Source organism: Gorilla gorilla, chromosome 4 (assembly GCF_029281585.2).
Source record: "Gorilla gorilla gorilla isolate KB3781 chromosome 4, NHGRI_mGorGor1-v2.1_pri, whole genome shotgun sequence".
Taxonomy (NCBI): Eukaryota; Metazoa; Chordata; class Mammalia; order Primates; family Hominidae; genus Gorilla; species Gorilla gorilla.
Window position 1 is genome coordinate 25,488,705 of NC_073228.2, and position 19,831 is coordinate 25,508,535.

General features: G+C 41.3%; 1 protein-coding gene across 2 annotated transcripts in view; it reads right to left on the bottom strand.

The window, feature by feature from the left end:
* The window catches only part of PRKCA (protein kinase C alpha), a 498,125-nt gene that overhangs the window by 304,649 nt on the left and 173,645 nt on the right, over positions 1–19,831 (bottom strand). For both annotated transcript variants that reach the window (XM_004041114.5, XM_063706165.1), the window contains one exon: positions 319–401. In XM_004041114.5, coding sequence (XP_004041162.1) covers positions 319–401 — 83 coding nt within the window. The remainder of the gene's footprint in view (positions 1–318; positions 402–19,831) is intronic.

The window sequence follows — 19,831 nt, forward strand, 5'->3', positions numbered from 1 at the left end:
ATGTTCATTGTAAAATTTGTCAACAACTGCATTGTGTTTGTGAAAGCTATTACAATAAATTTGGTGGATTTAGTCAATGCAGCTGCCCAAAGTGGAACAGTACATGCTACCAAGAAATTCTCCTCCGAGAAATTCTCTAAGACGTAGTCCAGAGCTCATATGGGCTATAAATCTGCTCATTAGTACAAGCCAACGCTCTATGAGAATTGAGTCTTCCCATTAACAGTAAGTGCCAAAACTAACAGTTGCACAGGCGTTAAAAAAATTAAAGCTCAGAAATCCACATTGACATCAAATCATGATTTCCGGACTACTTACATCAGTGTCGGGTCCCTTATCCGCACCCGGACAAGAAAAAGTAACAAATTCATGGCACCTCTTGTGGACCACAAAACAGCAAACTGGTAGAGAGAAAAGGAAACTAAAATTAGAATAGACATGATTTAACATACGAGCTTTATTTTCCAAACAGAGATACTTGCTGTTAGAAGTCAATTTAATTTCACTACAGACGGAATCTTATAAACAGCAATCAGAAGGCATTTCATTCTAGAATCAGCAACATTTGGTATTGATTAGACTCATAGATAACAGAGTCCCAAAATGCCAGCACTGACAGGGCCACAAACTGTGGCTCTTACTCTCTGAAGTTGAGGGAGAGGAGAATGAGATTGTAAGACAGTTTCCCAAAGTAGAAACCGGGAAACAAAATTTAGAACATTTTGCACCATCCTAGCCGGGCACAGCGGTTCATGCCTGTAATCCAAGCACTTTGGGAGGCCGAGGCAGGTAGATCACTTGATGTCAGGAGTTCAAGAGCAGCCTGGCCAACATGGTAAAACCCCATTTCTACTAAAAATACACACACACACACACAAACTAGCTGGCCATAGTGATGGGCGCCTGTAATCCCAGCTACTCAGGAGGTTGAGGCAGGATAATCGCTTGAACGTGGGAGGTGGAGGTTGCAGTGAGCCAAGATCCACGCCACTGCACTCCAGGCTGGGCAACAAGAGTGAAACTCCGTCTCAAAAAATAAAATAAAAAATAAAATTAAATTAAAATAAAATAAAATAAAATACTTTGCACCATCCTATAGCAACACACTAACACACACATATAAATGTATATAAACATCGTATTCCGTGGTTGAAATAAAATATAAAGAGAATAACTGATTATAAATAATGTGAGTATCCCTAAATGTGGGTTGCAGGACTTCCTCAGCAACTTAATAAACTCATTTAGACACAAATGCAATCTACAGAAAACAGACCTTTGAAATGAATCAAAACAATCTTAGCAAACACCTTAACACCTTCCTGTATCTGTCTTTTTGCTACAGATTCTGTCACCAGTTGGGAGAGTTCCTGCAAATTCAGCAAAATCTACTACCCAGTAAATATTTTCAAAGCTTAACATGGTTTTGATAAACAGTCCTGAGGATGAATCAACAAAATAACTGTTGTACAAAGTAATCCCTTAAGAGTTTTTTTTTTTTTTTTGAGACCGGGTCTCACTTTGTCACCCAGGCTGGAGTGCAGTGGGATGATCTTGGCTCACTGCAGCCTCAACCTCCTGGGTTCAAGAAATCCTCCTGCCTCAGACTCCCAAGTAGCTGGGAATACAGGCAAGTGCCACCACACCCTGCTCATTTTTACATTTTTGTAGAGACACGGTTTCACCATGTTGCCCAGGCTAGTCTCGAACTCCTAAGCTCAAGCAATCTGTCCACCTTGGCTTCCCAAAGTGCTGGGATTATAGGCATTGAGCCACTGCACATGGCCCCCTGAAAGGTTTGTGTTGATGGTAATAAGATAGAGGACGCAAAAAATAAATGACCTAGTATCTCCTTGAAAGCTTGAAGTCTAGCTCCAAAAAGGCATCATCTACTACTCTTATCATTTGTTGAATAATAACAACATGTTAAAAAACAGTATACCCTCAGGAATACTAGGTTAGTCATAAGTCTTTACTGCATGCTGTGGTTTGATTTCATGTCAGCTCTGAAACCCATGTTGAAATTTGGTTGCCATAGTGGCAGTTTTGGGAGATGGGACCCTTGGGGGGTAACTCCACCATGAGGGCTTTGCCCTCAGGGGTAGAATTAACGTCATTACAAAAAGGTGAGTAGAGCCCCCTTTTGTCTCTTTGCCCTTCTGCCTTCTGCCACACGAGGACAAGGTCTTCCTCCCTCTGGGAGCATGCAGTAAACAGGCCCTTGCTCAATGCTGGCACCTTGATCTTGGACTTCCTGGCCTCTAGAACTGTAAGAAAACAAATTTATGTTCTTTACAAATTACCTAGTCTCAGGTATTCTGTTATAGCAGCAAAAATGAAGTGACACTGCACAGGGAAGGTTAGAGTTTCCCAAATGTGTGGCTCATACGCTATTTTCTCCTCTCACCAATGATAATACAGTTCCCTGCACATATGGCAGTAGATACAGAAGACCAAAGAGGGTGAGTCATTTCCGTAGGTGGAAGAGGGTGGCAGGATGGCTCAGAGCTGAAATCCCAAGAGGAGCCCAGAGTACTGAGAGGGCTGTGAGTGGCCAGTAAGAAATTCAGAATAGCCTCGGAAATCACTGAAAGGTTCTGAACCAAGAGTAACACAGACAAAAACAATGCTTTAGAAGTGCAAATGGTGGTAATAGGAAGAATTTAATAGAATAGATTGAGGCCTATAATGCCTCATTAGAAGCCTCTTGCATAGTCTAGGTATGAAAGTAATTGGCCATCATCACGCAGGCTGCTAAGAAATGGAAGTAACAGAGGCCAGGGAAATTACACAAGAACGATGAGACTTGCTGACTGACCACACAGCACCATTTACTGAGCATCTTATCACGTGCCAGGCTGTTGCCGTTGTTGTACTGGGTCCCTTCACATGCATTAGCAAACTGAATCCTCCTAACAATGCTCCTTAATATGCTGCAATATCTATATTTTATGGATGGGAAAATGCTGCCCAGATCCCCCACATGTAGCATGCTGTACAACAGTACAGTGAATGCTTGTGAACGGTAGACAGGAAGGGAGGCAGGGAGGACAGACAGATGGATAGATGAATGAACCAACAAACAAAGGATGGTCTTTCCCAAGGCTGAGTCACCATGTGATGGAATCAGGATTCATGCTAAGAGTTGCTGGACACCACAGCCCCCTGTCCTTTCATCATGTCATATGCACTGGCAGGATTTCCAGAGCAGAAAGGGTAAAGAACTGATGCCAAGATTTTTTACATGGGTAACAGGAAAATGGGTATATGACAAAATAGACACACACACACACACACACACACAAATATACCTACATAGACATACACATATACACATATATACAACTCAGAGGATGAAGATACAGTATATTAGGGAAATAGAATCATGGATAATTCTTTTTAAAGGGTTTTCTTTTAAGGCAATCATAATATAATGTGATTGTAAAAATACACATTTTAAAGGTACTCATGATACCATGTCACTGTAAAAATATACATTTTAAAAAAGAAAATGCATGCCTGGCATTGAGCAGACAAAGAGCCAGATAACCAAACAGGAACCATCCACAGAAAGGTGACAAGTGGAGATCTCTTAAAGCAAGCATCCCTTTAGAGGGGGAGGTGCCCTGGGTGAGGGATCCTGCTGGCTGCAGAGCACGCTGGCCACACCTGTCTGCCCTGCACAGTCAGGGGCAGGAGGAGGTGAGTGTGAATCAAAGAAAACAGCCCTCTTGGCTGCCCAGGCAGCACAGAGACACTCAAAGGGCAGTGCTTAGCTCCTACAAGCCCTGAGAGAAGTGGCCTTTCTCCACTGTGTTTCTGCTAAAAGCATCTTGATTGCAAAACTCTCAAAGGATGGATAATAAAGCCGTGCTGTGATGGCACAAATTAATCTGATCTGCTCTCTCTCCCCAGGCACACAGTCATCTTTCATCCACTGGAATTAGAAAGATAAATTACCAAAGGAAAAAGGTTACAGGGGCATTACTTCCTCATCACGGTTTATTACAGATGTAGTGTTTCGGTTGGAAAATAAGCATTCTTATTCCCTACTTAATCACTCAAACATTTGGGCCTTTCATCTCTTTTTAAAAAAAACCATCTCCACATTCAGTGAACACTGTTAAGAAAACTCACACTTATCAAATCCCATGGAAGAACAGTTTGCTTTTTGTATCTGTTCTTTCTGTCTATGATTTACAGGTCAATGCAATTATGTATCTACAGCTGGAAGTATTTCTATTGCACACCTCAAAAAAATCTCATGCCAAATTTTATCCTAAGAAGACCCAGGCCCTCATTATCCAGTACAATTTGCAGAGGCAGCAAAAAGCTTTACCTATCCCAAAATAATTTCCTCCCAACCTGCCTTAACTACCCCCTCCCCATCTACCTTACATGAAAGCTTCCCATTTGAAGGACTGGATTCACCCTATGAGAGGCAGACAGAAGGGCCATGTGTTTCCAGACAGCCACTCATAGACACGTTATCTGAGGGATAAAGAGCCCTCTAAGCCTACCTGAAGATTCGAAATTCAGAATGGATGATCTCCAAAGGAAGAAGAAACAGAATGTGCCCAATCCTGGGTGACTAAGGAGAAAAAGTGTAGATGCCCCCTCTCCTCCCCAACACCCCCACTTACCGTGAGGGGAGCAGGAAAGAGGAGCTTGGAGGTTGGCCGATGCTGGCTGCATGCAGCATGTGCCTGGGAAAGGCCGCCCCAGAAAACTGAGCAACAGCCAGAGGTTCCAAAAATCACAGATGGCTGGCCTTGATCTTTGGGTCCAAGTTCCAAACTAAATTGGGTAATGCATATTTTGTAAGATAATCTAATGAAGACATTTTAGAAGTCTTGCTAGCATCGTTGAAAGAGGAAAAGACTGGCTCAATAAAACAAAAGGATGCATTAGGTTTCCCTGGAGATGGACATCATAGGCTTTCCCCTGACTAAAAATCAGGAGCTATTGTTTTTTGTCTTTTTATAATTTGGGGTTCTAAAGGAATTCATCTCACCATGGTATATGAAGCAAAGGAAATTGGAGTAAAGAGATAATAAGGTGGTACCTGTTACATAGCAAACCTTCAACAAACATCTGCCTAACCTTGGTAGAAGGAAGGCAACTTAAAGACAATAGCCACTCAGCTGGAAGGAAGTGGAGACGTGTCATGGAAGATTCCATCTGATGATTGTCGTGGGGGCCACCCTGGGCCCTTAAACAAGTCTTTGCTCAAGCAAGCACAGGCTATCCAACAAAAACTCACTCAGAGATGGTGCCTCATCTTCAAAGACTTTGGGTCACCTCTGGTTATATAACCCAATGAGAGGTTTTAAAACAGGATGCTATCCTGCAGCTTACAGTCACAAAGTAAATCTTCATTCAATTATTTTCTAAGCACAAAATCACTTTCTCTAATCCTCTATGTGATATTTGTCTGCTCCCCAGCAGTGATGGATGACACAGGAAATGCACAAATCACACTGAGCAAATGACATGGTGGGACAAAAAAATAATAAAGACCACAGACTTGGCCAAATAACAAATCTTGACATTGCCTGGCTTTAAAACTGAGAACATCCAATCTGGTGATCCATATTCCTTGCTAATCTTGCTTATGGAAGTAAACTAGATGGAAATTAAGGAGAGTTTTCACCACTTGTCGAAAGTATATTTCAGAAACAGAACAAATAACAGTCACCTGTGTTTGGCTCAAGAATTCATACAGCCAGGAGCGGTGGGTCACACCTGTAATCCCTGCACTTTGGGAGTCTGAGGTGGGCAGATCACTTGAGGTCAGGAGTTCGAAACCACCCTGGCCAATATGGCAAAACCACGTCTCTACTAAAAATACAAAAATTAGCAAGGCGTAGTGGCTTGTGCCTGTAATCCCAGCTACCTGGGAGGCTGAGGCAGGAGAATTGCTTGAATCTGGGAGGCAGAGGTTGCAGTGAGCTGAGATCACACCACTGCACTCCAGTCCAGCCTGGGTGACAGAGCAAGACTCCGTCTCAAAAAAAAACAAAAAGAAAACAGGAGATCGAGATCATCCTGGCTAACACGGTGAAACCCCGTCTCTACTAAAAAATACAAAAAATTAGCCGGGCGTGGTGGTGGGCGCCTGTAATCCCAACTACTTGGGAGGCTGAGGCAGAAAAATCGCTTGAACCCAGGAGGCAGAGGCTGCAGTGAGCTGAGATCCTGCCATTGCACTCCAGCGTGGGTAGCAAGAGCAAAACTCCATCTCAAAAAAAAAAGAGTTCTGGAAATGGATGGTAGTGATGGTCGTCTAACACTGGGAATGTACTTAATGCCACTGACATGTACATTTAAAATGGTTAAAATGGTAAATCTTATACATAACCTACTATAAAAATTTTTAACTTATCAACCTAGAGCAATATTTATGAAATTATAAATAAGAGGAATAGGAAAAGGCAGTAAGAACCTTGCTTATATAGACTTTTTATGATTACTTGTGTTCATAATTGAGTTCATTATGACATTAAGAAAGAGTATTTGGGCTGGGTGTGGTTGCTCACACATGTAATCCTAGCACTTTGGGCGGCCAAGACAGGCAGATCACTTGAGGTCAAGAGTTTGAGACTAGCCTGGCCAACATGGTGAAACCCTGTCTCTACTAAAATTACAAAAATTAGCTGGGTGTGGTGTTGCATGCCTGTAATCCCAGCTACTCGGGTGGCTGAGGCAGGAGGACGGCTTGAACTCAGGAGGTGGAGGTTGCAGTGAGCTGAGATCACGCCACTGTACCCCAGCCTGGGTGACAGAGTGAGACCCTGTCTCAAGAAAGAAAAAAAAAAAAGGAAAGAAAGGAATTAAAGGGAAAGGGAAAGGAAGGAAGGAAAAGAAAGAAAGAAAAGAAAGGATGAAAGAAAGAATGAATTTGCTTCCATTCTATAAAATTCTAAATAAAATCAGTGCTGGCATAAAGTGGAGACAAAGGGAAAATTCAGATTTGAGAGCAAAGGACTCATATAATCTTTAAGGATTGGAGACGTGTTCCTTGCACCCTCCCTGCTCGCTTGAGCACATAGTTGTCAATAATGATGGTGGAAGTGAGGCCCCTCAGGCTGCAGGCTTGGCTTTCCTGCCAAACTACTGAGATATTTGGTCACTTAATCTATATGCAAAATGGGTTCATCCCTATTTACATCTAACACGGATTGCTATATTCATTGAGGGGGGAAATATATATATGCACTGCTAAGGGTCATTTTCCATTTCTCCTTTAAAAAATAATTTCCTTTCCTTTCACCCTCAAGTCCAAGTCATTTCAAATTCAGGTCACAGTCACGTAAAACGGAACACAGGCATAGAAATTCCCTATTATCCAAAATTAATGAAGAAAAAGCCATTATGTAACAAATTCTGCATTCTGGAAAGAACCTACTAAATATAATAGACTGCTTAGAAGAGAAGACTGGTAGCTGAGCTTCCTTGAATTCTTTTTTTAAATACAAAAATGGTTGCCATCACGTGATATGGTTCTAATTAAATTTTGCTTAGCTGGAAGGGATTAATGAAAGGCAACGTCACAGCAGAATATAATGAAAGGAAAATCTCTAAGGCAAGTCAACCGCTTTCAGCTTTGTAGGGAAAGTAATGAAAAAGTGAGCTTATATTATATCTGCATGTTAAAAGAAAATTATTGGTTTCAGATTTGTAACAATGAAAACAGTCTTCTCCTGGGATACACATTAAAAGTTGTATGAAAACAAATCAAATAAATGCACTCTATCACATATTATAAAGAATGTCATTCTTCAGATAGCACCTTGATTCTTCCTTTCAGCATCTGTGCACGTGCTCCCAATGAACTCTTTCAAAAATCCAGTATTCCCAATTCTAAGCAGGCAAGCCTCTTTCCCCCTTCTTTAGAAGAGTCATCTTTAATTCTTCCCTTGCCTTCTTTTTCTCTAATTTCAGCAGACTACTGAGCATCTTTTGTGTATTCCTTCCTGGTTGGACCTGAGATATACTTTGAAGACAGGGCTGAGATTGAATGTGGGATGTGAAGGAAAGGCGAGTCAAGAATGGCCCCAAGCTCCCGGCCAGAGCAACTGAGTAAATGGTGTTACCACTCTGCAACCAAGAGGTGAGCCTTATGATGAAACTGAGAGTACAGAAGACTCAGAAGAGAAAGAAAGAAACCAGATCTTGGCGTCAGCAAGGCTATCACCTTCAGACTGTTCAGTCACACGAACCATTAAATACCCTTTAAAAATGTCATTTTCTTCATTTACATACCATATAATTTAATACACTTGAATCCACAAAGTCATATCATACATGCTTTTATTGTTCATGCCAGTTTGAATGAGTTTTCTGTACTTTCCACAGAAAGAATTCTAAATACTAAAGGGTAAATTGGCAGGTTGTAGAAAATGAACAGAGAAGACCAAGGGGCAAGTTAAGAATTAACTTGGACTTGGGGACTTGCAATCTGAGTATTATACGAGCTCAAAGAGGAGAAACTACTCTTCATGTTGTTTAAACAGGGGTTTTATGCTACAGGGCATTATGGTCTGGACAAAATTTTGGGGTAAGACCTCAAAAACACAGACAACCAAAGCAAAAACAGACAAATGGGATTATATCAAGCTAAGAAGCTTCTGTGCAGCAAAGCAAACAAAGTGAAGAAACAACCTACAGAATTGGAAAAAATATTCTCAAACTCTTCACTCAACAATTTTAAAATGGGCAAAAGACCTGAATAGACATTTCTCAAAAGATGACAAACAAATGGCCAACAGGTAGGAGAAAAAATGTTCATCATCACTAATTATGAAGGAAACGCAAACGAAAATCACAGTAACATCCCACCACAGTTAGAATGGCTATTATCAAAAGGACAAAAAAGAACAGATGCTGGTGGGGATGCAGAGAAAAGCGAAGGCAGGGATGCTGCTGGTGGGAATGTAAAGTGGTAGAGCCACTACAGAAAGCACTATGGACTCTCCCAAACAACTAAACACAGAGCTATCGTAAGATCCGCCAATCCCACTGCTGCGTATACATCACAAAGAAGGGAAATCAGTCTATCGAAGAGACATCTGTAATCCCATATTCACTGCAGCACCACTCACAATAACCAAGATACAGAATCAACCTAATGCCCATCAACAGATGAATGGATAAAGAAGATGTAGTATGTCTACAAAATGGAGTGTTATTCAACCATAAAAAAGAATGAAATCCTATCATTTGCAGCAACATGAAAGGAACTGGAGGTCATTATGTGACATGACATAAGCCAGGCACAGGAAGACAAACATCATATGCTCTCACTCATATGTGGGAGCTAAAAAAGTGGATCTCACAGAGGTAACGAGTAGAATGGTGGCTACTACCAGAGGCTGGGAAGAAAAAAGAGGAGAAAGGGATGAAGACCAGTTAGTTAACAGGCTCAAAAATGCAGTCAGACAGAAGGAATAAGTTCTAGTAATCGATAGCACAGCAGGGAAATTATAGTTAATAACTTATTGTATATTTCAAAATAGCTAGAAGAAAAGATCTGTAATGTTCCCAACACAAAAGATAAATGTTTGAGATGATGAATATTTCAGTTGCCCTGATTTTATCATTACACATTGTATGTAGATACATAATAGTTGTACATATTTTGGGGGTGCATCTGATATTCTGATACCTGTGCACATGCTGCCAAAGAACTCTTTGGATGGTATTTTGATACCTGCATCAAAATATCAGATGTACCCCCAAAATATGTACAACTATTATACATCAATAAAAAATAATGAAACAATAAACAGGGGTCTCAATTTGAGAAAAGTATAATATACTGTTAGGCCACCCAGATAGATGTGTCAGACAAGCAGGTGGAGATTCAAGGTTAGAGGCCAAAAGACAACGGGGGACTGTGGACCAAGCCATGAGAGATGTCTTCATGGTGAGGTAGAACTGCAAGGCGAGTCCTGGAAACACCCAAGTGTTGTGGTTGATGGTAGAAAGGACGAGGCTGTCTGAGGGGTGGGAAGAGTCAGAAGAGAGCCTGGGGGCTGGAGAGGGTTGAGGGAAGAAAAATCTCAAGAACAGTCCGGCAATCACCAGTATAAAAGACTCCTTCCAGAGCCAAGGAGAAAAGATAAGAATGGGATGTGGTCATTACTCGCCCATGATGGCCCAGAAGCCACACACTTAGAAGGATGCAGATGATGACAGTGACACGTTTGCCAACAGATAAACAGTCTCCTTCTTTTATTATTTCAACTTATTCCCATATTCAACTCAGAATTACAATGAAATAGATTTTTCTCATATTGACTAAGAATATACATGAATGAAATCTTGAGTACCTGTAGCATTAAATGGTATCTGCTTTATGGAAACAACAACAACAAAAAAACTCTTAAAGATAAGTATATGACAAATCACGCAAAAATATTTAAAGAGAAACCCAAAGGTTAGCTTTTGAAAACTCAGATCAAGTAGTGTTTGGGGGTTGATTTCAGAATCAACTGATGAGTCCAACTTTCCTTTAATCTCGTAAGGGCATGAAGCCTTCCTCACTTGGCAGTGCAAGCTTCATGTCTGAACATCCAAAACCCAGTGTGCATGTCAGGTTTCCTCATTTTGACCCTAAAAAATAATTATTGCAACACGTTCTATACAAGAGTTTATCATGACTCTAATACCAAACTTCTCTCTGCAGTATTTTTAAGGCTTTTATTTTTCAGTCTGGAATTACTTAAACTGGGGTTTGAGAATGAGTTGCAAGGAGCTAAGGAGGCTGGACTGGGCTTTGGGACTGTATGCTCTGCCTTCTCTCTCTCTTGCCTTCAGTCCAAGGCCTCCTCAGTGTAGTGGAACAGGACTTGTTTCCCCTGCTTCAATGTCACTCACATCTATAAGCATGTAGGTCTGCCGGCAGTATGGACATCTGAGACTGCAGTCTCTTTCTTCAGCAAAATGTGTAGCACTTTAAGCTTCACAGCAACCCCAATCTTCTCCCAAATGGCAGGCAAAACAAAGTGTGGCTCCAGAATTTTGAGAGGATGGAAGGTAGTCAAAACACTCAGAACTCAGGCTTCGATTCTCACTTAATGCAAATGAAGAATGAGCTCTCACAGCATGGATGAAACCTCTCTCCCTCGCTAAGGGCATAAGCACTCAGCACATTAGGACAGTCCTGCTTCTTGGCAGGGTTGCAGAAATGCTACACGGGATCTAAATGTGAGAGAAAATATCCTGAAAACTGCAAGAAGCAATGTACCTTTCAGGATCTTTTTATTTCTTTTGTCTTACCTCTAGAGCTAAATGTGGTGTATTTTTCTGAGCATATCTCTGTATCTTTCTATGCAAGGTTTTGGGGGAGCATCGTTCATTCTTTCATTCATTCAATTATTCAGCAAATGTTCACTGATGTACACTTACTATACACCAACTCCCTATAAGGTAGGAAGGTAACTGGGGGACCAAGACACAGTTTCTGCCCTCGAGGAGCTCAGAGTTTAGTTAGGGAGGGAAATGTGGTAGGGAGGGAAACATGTAAAGGAGCTGGTGTCTCTCACGTCCTCTCTCTTCCCAACCCCACCCTCCCCACTCCTCCTTTATCTCCTGCTTTTCCTTCTTTAAATTCATCACAATTTAAAAGCCAAGGTGTATGTCCTAATACTTATCATTAAGTAGTTTTGCCTTTCTCCTCAATTTCAACAGTGAGAAAGTATGACATTATATTTCTCTAACTTAAAAAAATATATACAAGTGAAATAACAGGATATCTGCAATTCCTTAATAAGACTCCAGCAAGAAAAATATGTGGAGAGAAGATGGATGAAACAAGATTGGTAATAGTTGACAATTATTAAAGTTGCAAGAAGAGTATATGGTTTTTATTATACTATTCTCTCTGCTTTTCTAGATATATGAAGATGTACATAATAAAAAGCTAAAACATAAATACGTTAGTTAGATTGGATTTTACAAATGTGGTCAAACTCTTTTTCTCCATTAGCTGAAGAACATTGGGAAATTATTGAATCAGTATGGACAAAGAGCTGGTCAGAAAAAATAAGAAACCTGGGAAATAAGTTACTTTTATATGACATATGTCAAAAACAATCCCCCAAATTCCTTCATATAATTTAGGATCTGACAACAATCGCCTTTCTCGATAGTCTCTGATCATACACTCAATGCAATTTACTATTATTTCTACCCATCTCTCCTACACAGAATTGCCAAATAAAAATGTCATCTGATTATTTCAGGTATTAGCTACACTCTTAGGGGTTGAATTGTGATATGGTTTGGCTGTGTCTCCACCCAAATCTCATCTTGAATTGTAGCTCAAATAATTCCCACGTGTTGTGGGAGGGGCCCAGTGGGAGACAACTGAATCATGGGAGTGCTTTCCCCCATACTGTTCTCGTCGTAGTGAATAAGTCTCACGAGATTCGACAGTTTTACAAGGGGTTTCCCCTTTCACTTGGCTCTCCTTCTCTTTCTTGCCTGACACCATGTAAGGCGAGACTTTCACCTTCTGCCATGATTGCGAGGCCTCCCCAGCCATGCAGAACTAACTGTGAGCCCATTAAACTTCTTTTTCTTAATAAATTACCTAGTCTTGGGTATGTCTTTATCAGCAGCATGAAAACGGACTAATACAAACTATCCCCATAAAATTCATGTTGATGTTCTAGCTTCTAGTACCTCAGAATGTGATCTGATTTGGAAAAAGGGCTGCTGCAGATATAATTAGAGAAGATGGGGTCACACTGGCATAAGGTAAGGCCTCTAATCCAATAAGACTGGCATCCTTACAAAAAAGGGAAATTTGGGCTGGGTGCAGTGGCTCACTCCTGTCATCCCAGCACTTTGGAGGCCAAGGCGGGTGGATCACGAGGTCAGGAGATTGAGACCATCCTGGATAACACAGTGAAACCCTGTCTCTACTAAAAATACAAAAATTAGCTGGGAGAGGTGGTGAGCACCTGTAGTCCCAGCTATTTGGGAGGCTGAGGCAGGAGAATGGTGTTAACTGGGAGGTGGAGCTTGCAGGGAGCTGAGACTGCACCACCACACTCCACAGCCTGGGCGACAGAGACTCTGTCTCAAAAAAAAAAAATAAAATAAAATAAAAATAAAGGCGAGGGGAAATTTGGACATAAACACACCCTGGGAGAACTCATGTGAAGATGGAGAAAGACTGGGGTGATGCTTCTGCTTCTGCAAGCCAAGGAATGCCAAAGATTGCCGGGAAACCACCAGAAGCCAGGGGGAGTCATGGAACAGATTCTCTCTTGCAGCTCTCTGAGGGAACCCACCCTGCCAGCATCCAGCCTTTGGAACTGAGGATTGTTTAAGCTGCCCGGTTTGTCGTAATTCATTATGACAGCCCTATCAAACTAACACATGCAACAAGGTGGTTTTTGGAAAGCAAATGATTCAGTAAGTGAAAATTAAGTACTATGAACAAGAGCAAGTGGTTAGGGATTCAAGGCATTCTTCCCCGACAGCTCCACGGGACAGCACATCTGTGTCTGTTAAAAATACCGAGGGTACCTTTAAGTCCAAAGCAGTAAAGAGCTATTACCAAACTAATGAATTAGGGTCCTGTGAATACTTCCACGGGGAGAAATAAAGGCATACAAAGATTACAGGTGAGCATAAGTGAAAAAGTTATTTAAACCTAAATCACAATTAGGAAATAGAAGTTGCCAAATTCAAAAACATCTGAGGCATTAGTATAGACTCATTTGCTCATGATTATAAATGAGTTTAATACAGTCAGAACTCTTGAGGGGTTAAATATATTACTTTAATCCAAAGTCCAATTTAAAATCATTGCCTTTGTATGTGTGTGTTCTGCTTAATACACCAGCTGGTACCTGCTGTTGTAATCATACAATGACCACATACGAGTGATGCTTGCTGGCTGGTGAAAGTACTTTCTTGATCTTTAGTGGTGAGATAAGAATGTGGGTTCCCACACAAATAATATACAGCCACCCAGAAAATGAACACTTGGAATCTTCACCTCGTACTCAGTGAAGTAACCTGTAGCATTCCTTTTTGTGAAGAATATTCCTAATTTAAAAGGTAGTAAAGATCACTGAGAGTCTGAGAATGAACTTCAGAAAGAATCCACTGGAAGGGTTTTGAAGCTATGATCCCTGAAGGACTTTAGGTGGGCACTGGAAGGGGTGAGCAGCGAGTGAGCTTATGATTCTTCCTTACCTCTGTTCTTCTCTTTGGGTCCTAAGCTACAGTTTTATTCTGAAGTCAATGATTGCATGCCCTAAGTTCCATGAGGAGCCGTCAATCATCCTTAGCACATATTTGTTTATTAAACAAGCCGGTTGATTGCAAACTCAAGGCCAAGGCCTTGCAAGACCCACATCTATCCTTCTAGTCTTTGCAATTTCATAATTCATACTCGATCCACTTTCTTTTTCTTTTTCTTTTTCTTTTTTTTTTTTTTTTTGAGACAGTCTTGCTCTGTCGCCCAGGCTGGAGTACAATGGCGCGATTTTGGCTCACTGCAACGTCCGCCTCCCAGGTTCAAGTGATTCTCCTGCCTCAGCCTCCCACATAGCTGGGATTACAGGTGCCCACCACTGCACCCAGCTAATTTTTGTATTTTTAGTAGAGATGGGGTTTCACCATGTTGGCCAGGCTAGTCTTGAACTCCCGACCTTGTGATCCACACACCTCTGCCTCCCAAAGTGCTGGGATTACAGGCATGAGCCACCGCACCCAGCCCCAATCCACTTTCAAAATAGAGTTGTACGTTTGTCCATTGGTCACTCCTTCCACAGACACGCATGAAGCTCCTAGTTGAAGGCCAGAAAGTCTGGCAGGCCTGGGAGGACTACATGAAGCCCAGTCCCTTCAGGCATCTGCCTAGAAGAGATGCTGGAGACCTCGAATGCAATTTCAAAAAAGATGGTGTGGGGAGAACCAGAATTCCTTGCTCATAGTGCTGGAGGGGTGACAAGAGGAGTTGGCCAAACCTCAGAGACAGGCCTAGGAGAGAGGCGAGCAGAGAGCAGGAGCTCCGACATCCAACAGGGAGAAACATTTCAGGAAGGAGGAAGTATTCAATCGTGTCACTCTTACATGAAATCAGAAAGGAGCTGACTGGGGCAAGTCTATTAGGCCTGGGACTGAAGAGTCGTTGTCATATATATACAGGGGTTGGCAGGAATGTAGGCACACAATGGATAGGGAGTACTCGGTTCACTTACCTTCTGGTCAACAAATATTTATCGAGCAATAGCTACATCCCAGATATGGTGCTGGGCCCTGGTGGTTGTAAAGATCAACTTCGCTCAGGGGCCCCCCTGGAGCTTTTAGTTTGGAAAAGAGTCACTAAGAGAACATTTCAGGATCATACAAGTGGAGGAAGGTCTTGCCAATGTAAGGTGTGAGTGCCTGGGGAATAGTCCTCAGCCCAGCCTTGAGTTCAGGGAAGACTTGTGGCAGAAATGACGCTAGTGCTGAGAATGAAAAAGGACAGCAGATCCAGGGACTTCTCCCCACCAAGACAGGCAGCCATCTGGCAGCGTTCTGCGGTAACACCTATGTAAAATCATGGAAAGAGGCTTGGGCCACCTCATGCAAACTATGCAGACGGAGTAGGATAAAGGAAAATCAAGCACCGGGGGAAGGAACGCAATTCACATTGACCAAGAAAACGTTACCTTCGGCCATGGTTCACTGAAAGAAAGTAGGAAGCTGAAGCTGTTCCAAATATTTTACTAAACACTCTCATTTAAGAATTCAGTGCTTTTTTTTTTTTAAGCCATATAATTACAAAGCTCCTGTGGGTGAGGGAAAAAGCATTTCATACTTAATGTTCTGGTTTGGCTTTGGTTTCAATCAATGGTGGAATGGCCATAGAACAGTCTCAGAACAGAAAAGAGGGTGTTCAAGTTTGGTTAGAAAGGCAGGGCACGGTACAAGTAAACACCGTACAATGTTTCTTCTGAAATCTGAGGCCACCATAATGCAGTGGCAATTTGTAATTCTTAGAGACAAATACATGCGGAAACTTTCCATAAATAAAATGCTTTCATTTTCTCATGATTACAGTGAGCTTTTGCGACAAAGCCTGGTCACATTATTATGTAAATTTTTACCCATGTAACAGTTCCCTCTGCTTATCTTGGGGAACAATTCAAAAAGAAGCCATAATACACTAATTATCTCTCTTATATCAAGTATGTTGGGAACTAATAAAACATCAGGGACGTGGAACACCACATAATTACAAAGGAATGGGGCCAGGAGCTTCCAAAAAGGAAATCTGAAGGCGTCCAAGGGATTCTAATGCCCATGGGTAACAGTGGAGAGCAACTGGGGAAAAACACGAGACAAAGGAACCAGGAAAGTCTCCATACAAAGAAGGATATGAAGGCATAGAAGCACCCACAAATTTTAAAAACTAAAGAAAAATCTTACAAAACAAATATATTACCTTTCCAAACTGCATGCCAGAAAATATAAGACAAAATGAATTTAAAAATAAATATGATACATTGTTATTCAGAATTCTAAAACCAAAATTTTTTTTTTTTTAAGTTCAGGGGTACCTATGCAGGTTATATGGGTAAACTTGTGTCATGGGGGTTTGCTGTACCGATTGTTTCATCACCCAGATATGAAGCCATGTACCCTTGAGTTATTTTTCCTGATCCTCTCCCTCTTCTCACCCTCCACTTTCTGACAGGCCTCACTGTGTGTTGTTCCCCTCTGTGTGTCCATGTGTTCTCACTGTTTAGCTGTCACTTATAAGTGAGAACGTGCAGTATTTGGTTTTCTGTTCCTGTGTTAGTTTGGTAAGGATAATTGCCTCCAGCTCCATCCATTTCCCTGCAAAGGACATGATCTCGTTCCTTTTTATGGCTGCATAGTATTCCATGGTGTATATGTACCACATTTTCTTTATCCAGTCTATCATTGATGGGCATTTAGGTTAATTCCATGTCTTTCCTATTGTGAATAGTGTTGCAATGAACATATGTGTGCATGTGTCTTTATAACAGAACGATTTATATTCCTTTGGGTATATACCTAGCCATGAGATTGCTGGGTCAAATGGTAGTTCTGCTTTTAGCTCTTTGAAGAATGGCCATACTGTCTTCCACAATGGTTGAACTAATTTACATTTCCACCATAAGTGTAAAAGTGCTCCTTTTTCTCCACAACCTCACCAGCATCTAATATTTTTTGACTTGTTAGTAATAGCTGTTCCGACTGGTGTGAGATGGTATTTTGTTTGATTTGCATTTCTCTAATGATCAGTGATGTTGAGTGTTTTTTCATGACTGTTGGTTGTATGTATGTCTTCTTTTGAAAAGTGTCTTTTCATGTCTTTGCCCACTTTTTTGGGGGGTTGTTTTTTTCTTGTAAATTTAAGTTCCTTATAGATGCTGGATATTAGATCTTTGCTGAATGCATAGCTTGCAAAAATTTTCTCCCATTCTGCAGGTTGTTTACTCGGTTGATAGTTTCTTTTGCTGTGCAGAAGCTGTTAAGTTTAATTAGATGCCATTTGTCAATTTTTGCTTTTGTCGCAATTGCTTTTGGCGTCTTCGTCATGAAATCTTTGCCCATGCCTATGTCCTCAATGGTGTTGCCTAGGTTGTCTTCCAGAGTTTTTACAGTAAACCAAAATGGTTTTTAATCTACACTTATACACAGTGCTTCAAAAAACTTATATTTAACAATAATCATGATGTGGGGCTATTTACTGTTTTAAAAATACTATAAGTTGTTGTTGCAAGAGAAAAAGTCTATAAGGACACAGACCAACGTGATACAGGGGCTGTCTCTAGGGCAGTGTTTGGGAAAATTTAATTTTACTTTTATTTTTGTTCATCTATATTCTCTAATTTTTTTCAACCATTAATGTATTACTTAAGAAACTAAAAATCTTAACTTTAGAGCAATGTTCACAACAATGCTATTGCAATGCAAGATCCTAAAGTGTTTTATGAATTATCATTTAAAAAATAAGTTGAATACGGGCCGGACACGGTGGTCCATGCCTGTAATCCCAACACTTTGGAAGGCCAAGGTGGGTGGATCACCTGAGGTCAGGAGTTCAAGACCAGCCTGACCAACATGGTGAAACCCCATCTCTACTAAAAATACAAAATTAGCCAGGTGTGGTGGCACATGGCTGTAATCTCAGCAACTCGGGAGGCTGAGGCAGGAGAATCACTTGAACCCAGAAGGCGGAGATTGCGGTGAGCTGAGATTGTGCCACTGCACTCCAGTCTGGGCAACAAGAGTGAAACTCCATCTCAAAAAAAATAAAATAAACAAACAAAAAAAGCAGATTCACGGAGCTAGAGGAATGCACAAGTGACTATTCCTCTACTCCCTCTCACATGTGAACAGCTGATGAAAAACTGAAAAGAACGCAACTCTCTGCCTCTTATCTACCAACATCTTTTACAATTTCTTTCTCCTTCCCCTTTAAACACTGAAGCACTCAAAATCATCTTTGGCGAAAAGCACAGACCTGTATCCTGGGCGCACGTCCTTAACCTTGGCAAAATAAACTTCTAAATTGATTGAGACACGTTTCGGGTATTTTTTGGTTTAGAGAGGGAACAACTAAGTTGGTAAAGCTAGGTCAAACAAGAATTAGAGTCCACCAATAAATACATCCGAAAGAAGTCTGCCCAGTTAGAGAATGGGGAGTAACTGCTAACAGGTTTCTTTTTGGGGCAATGAGAATGTTCTAAAATGGACTGTGCCGATGGTTACACAACTCTGAAATTACTAGAAACCCCTGAAGTGTACACTTTAAATGGGTGAATTGTACATTACGTGAATTATATTACAAAGCTGTGTTTGTTTTTTGTTTTGAGATGGAGTCTCACTCTGTTGCCCAGGCTGGAGTGCAGTGGTGCAATCTGAGCTCACCACAACCTCCGTCTCCTAGGTTCAAGCAATTCTCCTGCCTCAGCCTCCCAAGTAGCTAGGACTACAGGTGCCCGCCACCACGCTTGGCTAATTTTTGTATTTTTAGTAGAGACGGGGTTTCACCGTGTTGGCCAGGCTTGTCTCAAACTCCTGACTTCAGGTGATCCGCCTGCCTCAGTCTCCCAAAGTGCTGGGATTACAGGTGTGAGCCACCACGCTCGGCCACAAAGTTGTTATTTTTTAAAAGTTAAAAACAAAGCCAGGTATGACACCCTAAACAAATAACCCTTGGGTAGGCTTGTTAAGCAACGCCCCTGGCTAACATTTGAAGAACTACATGCTGCTGTTACGTTTATGCCTTATTTCCAAATTTTAAATAATTTTTCTTAACATTAACATGATATTTTTATTCCTTTTGAAGTTTCTGTGGGTTTCGCTTTGTGCTAAATGTTCTGGTCTAAGCATGGATCTTTGAAATGGCTGTATCCGTGGGCATTTATGTTTCCCAAGTGGTTTCTAATGGGCCAGAGTTTAGCATGAAGCCCCTCGTCCTGGTAGGGTGGGTGGGACAGTGCCCTGTGTCCTCATCTTCACACTCCTATTCTCCAGCTGCCTGATCTTGGGTATGTGAAGCTCACATTCTCAACTGTCTCCGACTCCAAAATGGAAATTAGCATCACCAGCCTTGCAGGATTGTTAAGGACAGACAGGATGATGTACGTGAAGCTTCAGCCTAGCCCTGAGACACAGTACACACTCTACAAGTAATTCCTCTTCTCTTTCTCCAGATTGAAGGGAAAGCAAATTTATAAAAGTACAGGTCTTTTAACAGGACTCCAAAATTATTGGGAACTTGCAACAAGACTGAGGGAAAGGAAATGTGGCATATTTTTAAATGAAGAAAAAGAGAATC